General features: G+C 40.0%; 1 protein-coding gene across 1 annotated transcript; it reads left to right on the forward strand.

Moving 5' to 3' along the window:
- The first annotated feature begins 1856 nt into the window (after window positions 1-1856).
- On the forward strand, window positions 1857-3136 carry LOC133248826 (olfactory receptor 8S1-like). Its single transcript, XM_061419129.1, has one exon. It carries the CDS (start codon window positions 1997-1999, stop codon window positions 2975-2977), a length of 981 nt encoding a protein of 326 aa, XP_061275113.1. The 5' UTR covers window positions 1857-1996; the 3' UTR covers window positions 2978-3136.
- Window positions 3137-4798: the final 1662 nt, after the last annotated feature.

Genomic DNA, 4798 nt, shown 5'->3' on the forward strand with positions numbered 1-4798 from the left:
TAAAACCTTTTTCCTACCCTTTCAATTATGTCTTTTCTCATTTCTGTGTTCCATCAGTGTGCTATAGTCTCTTACTTGGATTCTAAATCTTTCATAAAGGTATTTTAAATCCATAGACTGTTGCTAAATTAGTGCTTCTCTGGAGAGGATGAAGACAGGGACCTCCCAGCCCACCATCTTGCTAACATCACTACTTAATTATATTTTTAAAAGATTGCTCTGAGAATCTCAAAATAACCTGAAAGAAAAAACTTGCTATGAAATCAAACCCCTAGCATTAACTTTTATCACAGTGTTAATTTCTGTGTAAGGTATTGCCTTGAGGCAAAGTTGAGTTTCTTTCTACAATTCATGGAATCTCTCGATCTAGTTAGTTGAACTGTGTTTGTTGGTAACCAAGAGGAAGAGAGAGCCTTATCCCTGGCTACTGTGAACACTTACTTGCGTTCCCTTCCAAGTTGCTTTGCTCTGGGTTGACTTCAGAATGAGCACTGGGAGCCCCCATGCACAATGTTGCTGTACACAGAGTGAAAGAAGAAGAATTTAAGAAATTATCTCCCTTATCCTGAGGCCAAATTACTGTCAACAGATGTCCAGATATGGTCCACATTTTGTCACTTTACATTATTAGTGTTGAATTTCTATCCTAAGTGTTAACTTTCAATATGATTTCTATTTTTTCCCCACAGCAGTATTCTCAATGTTGACTTCACAAGCTAAACATTTTTATCACTTACTGGATCTGGTACACACCAGTGTACCACTAACTGAGAATTCAGGTAAGTGGGTATTGTTCCTCAGGTGGGCTGGGAAACTCAGCTATTTAGTGAACGAATGGACAAAAGGATAGGTTTCTAAGTCTTCAGAAATGGTGAACTAAGTGAGCTAGTGTTTAATTAGAACATCAAAGGCCAGGATGGGTCTCAAGATTGAGTCCAGAGTATGGAATAGTTACATTGAGACTCAGCTCTTCTGTATATTGACCCCATATATAGAATATCAAAGGGATACATGCTCAAGTCTTATTTAAAGTGTGAGAATAGAGTTTAACTAACCATGTGGAACCTTAAAACTTGCCAAAATGACTTAGATACATGTGGTGACTATATATATTTTTGGATATATTGGTTTTAGGATGAGAATGGTATATCTATCCAGAGCATTGTTCTGTTACTGGGAAACAGCTTCTCATGACTCATTGTACTCATAGCATTGCCTACAAAAACCCACCTAAAATACCACTGGGAATGATAATCTAGGCTACTATTTTTTTTTTAATTTTTCTGTAATTGTATTAATATATTTTAAAATTAAATGATAAATGATGCCACTAAGTAAAATGAGAGATTTAAAACAAGAAAAATCCAAAGCAATATAATTTCATATTCAGTCTCTAAATTCCATTCTTATCACATTGTCCTCCTACTGTCTAATGGTTTCTTAAACTTCACTTTCACCTATACTTCATGACTGAACAGTTAATTTCATTATTATCATGTCTTTATAATTTCTTGTGTTCCTATGGGCATGCTCACAGACATTCACATGTATAACCAGTGAATTCATTTATGCTTTATTGAAAACAAATGGAAGCAATCGAATGGAAATTCCCTTAACTTCCTCCACTTATGACCTTCCCTCCCAGATACAGAATAGACAAAGTGCCCCTGCTTCTACCTAAGTCCTTTTCACCTGGATTTAATGCTCTGTTTCTCAAGTAATTCACTCTTGAAATTTTTCTTCATCCTCCTCTAATGTCAGTAGACTTTCCTTTTCAAATGTATCACTATGAGCCATATAAAAGTACTCTAGTTCAAAAAAAGATTTTATTTAAAAAAATAGTAATTGGCTGATTTAAAACATTTATGATATGATAATGACCAGGAAGTGAGCTTTTAAGTATCTGAATATGGATTGTGGGACAGTAATGAAGAAAACATTTATGCAGAGTAAGATCTAGGTGCTGGGGTAACAGAGAAGCATTAAAGGACTTTTGATGTGGATATTCTTTTTTTGTTTTCCAGAAAGAACACTTCTCTATATGATAATGAAAAACCATAGTGCTATCAATGAGTTCGTTCTCCTCGGACTATCTATTGACCCACATATTCAGGCTGTACTGTTTGTGCTGTTCCTTCTGATTTACCTCCTCACTCTAATGGGAAATTTCTTGATGCTGCTGCTGATGAGGGCTGATTTTCACCTCCACACACCCATGTACTTCTTTTTGAGACAGCTCTCCTTTCTGGATCTCTGCCATTCATCTGTCACAGTCCCCAAGATGCTGGAAAATCTACTTTCTGAAAGTAAAACCATCTGTGTAGAGAGCTGCCTGGCTCAGGCCTTCTTTGTGTTTACCACCGGGGGCACTGAGGCCTGTCTGCTGGCTGTGATGGCCTATGACCGCTACGTAGCCATCAGCTCCCCTCTGCTTTACGGCCAGGTGATGAATAACCAGCTCTGTGTTGGGCTGGTGTGGGCCTCCTGGAGCCTGGCCTTTGTGGATGCTCTCATCAACATCCTCCTGGCGGTCAATTTAGACTACTGTGAGGACCAAATTATTCCCCACTTCAGCTGCGAGCTGTCTTCTCTCTTCCCTCTGTCTTGCTCTGATACCTCCACCAATTTCACGCTCCTGCTCTGCTCTTCTGTCTTGCATTTTTTTGGAACCTTTGTGATGATTGCTTCTTCCTATGCCTGCATTGTCTCCACTGTTCTAAGCATCAGCTCCACTTCGGGCAGAAGTAAGGCCTTCTCTACCTGCTCCTCCCACCTCACTACTGTGATCTTGTTTTATGGCTCAGGTTTCCTCAGCTATCTGTTGCCAACCTCAGTTTCTGCCCTGGAGATGATCTTCTCCTTGCAATACAGCGTGATCACTCCCATGCTGAATCCTCTCATCTATAGCCTGCAGAACAAGGAGGTGAAGGCAGCTATGGGAAGAGTGTTTAGAAAATACTTTGATTCTCTTTTGTAGTATACACAAAATGATTATGAAAGAGAAGTTGAACTACTGTGCTACATGGTCAAACAATGGACTTTAAGGAGTTTCTTGATTGTCCAGGCTGCCAGATGTTACAGGGAACATAAAGCAATTATTTCCTTGGAAATGCTTCTGAAAAGGGTAGAAAACTCTTGGGATGATTCAGGTTTAGTCTTATTTGGCAAAGGAGAAATGAATCAGATAATTCTCTTTTTTACAGGATTATTTTGTTAAAGTGTTGATTTAATATTCATATTTTGTGAACATTTGTTGCTCGTGTTATTCCTCCTTCATGTGTCTTTGAATAATTACACTCCAAATCCCTTGGAAAACTGATTTTCTCAAATTTATACATCCACAGAGTGAGATGATCCTATAACCCAGGATAGACCAATTATTCTACCCTTTTCTTCTGACAGTGCATTCAGGCAAGGAGTGAAAGAAAAACCCAAGTGATGTTACTTAGAATCTTTCTGTAGAAAATTCAAATATTGAGCAGGAACAAACAACAACAACACACCCATCATTCAGAAGAAAATCTGACTATAGTGCCTAAAGAGACCGTGAAACCCTGTTCCCCTGGCACTTGTCCTTCCTGAGGTCATGTTTTTAATAGATATGGTAATATTAGCCAGTTTGTTACATTTCTTAACTCATGTCACAAAGTGCACTAAGTACCTGGGATAGACAGACTGGCCCCTCGAAGATGATCTCATAATCCCTGGAGCTCGTGAATACATTATGTGGCAAAAAGGACTGGACAGATGAACAAAGTTATAGACCTTAAAAGGCCTTGGGTATCGTATATTATTCAGGTGGGCTCAACCTAATCACATGAATCCTTGAACGCAGAGAAACTTCTCCAGCTGTAGGCAGTTATGATGAGGCAGAAAGGAAAGGTCTTTTAAGGTAATATAGACATCACAATGGAGAAGTCAATGGCAACCCACTCCAGTACTCTTGCCTGGAAAATCCCATAGACAGAGGAGCCTGGTGGGTTGCAGTCCATGAGGTCGCTAGGAGTCGGACACCACTGAACAACTTCACTTTCACTTTTCACTTTCATGCATTGGAGAAGGAAATAGCAACCCACTCCAGTGTTCTTGCCTGGAGAATCCCAGGGACGGGGGAGCCTGGTGGGCTGCTGTCTATGGAGTCGCACAGATTCGGACATGACTGAAGCGACTTAGCAGCAGCAGCAGATATCACAAAGACTCAAACCACCATTGCTGGCATGGGTCTGTGAGCCAGAGACTGTGGGTGATTCCTAAAGCTGAAAACAACTCCCAGCCAAAACCAGGAAAGAAATAGGAACTTCAGTCCATGGAATTCATGAACTGAATTCTGCCGACAACCTGGTGTCTCTTTCAACCCTCCAGGTAAAGCCTGCTGACTTGATTTTGGCCTTGTGTGACCCACATCAAAAAATCAGTTGAGCTCACCCATATTTCTGACCTAAAAAGCTTATCATAAAATATAGTTGTGTCATTTGAGTTTGTGGTCATGTGTTTTATGGCAGCAATAGAAAGCTATTAATAATATTCTTGCTCAGTGGAGCTTCCCCGGTGGCTCAGCAGTAAAGAATCAGCCTGCAATACAGGATATACAGGAGACATGGGTTCTATCCCTGGGTCAGGAAGATTTCCTGGAGGAGGAAATGGCAATCCACTCAAGTATCCTTGCTGGGAAAATCCCATGGACAGAGGAGCCTGGCGGGCCACAGTCCATAGGGTTGCAAAAAGTCAGACACCTAACTTTTATTATCTGTTATCTAATTTTTATTATCATACTTAAGGAGATGCATTTATTGTTAGC

This window comes from Bos javanicus, chromosome 5 (assembly GCF_032452875.1).
Source record: "Bos javanicus breed banteng chromosome 5, ARS-OSU_banteng_1.0, whole genome shotgun sequence".
NCBI classification, from domain to species: domain Eukaryota; kingdom Metazoa; phylum Chordata; class Mammalia; order Artiodactyla; family Bovidae; genus Bos; species Bos javanicus.

Excerpts from the sequence above, each read along its gene's own strand:
- LOC133248826 (XM_061419129.1), top strand. The coding sequence starts at position 1,997 with ATGTGGATATTCTTTTTTTGTTTTCCAGAAAGAACACTTCTCTATATG.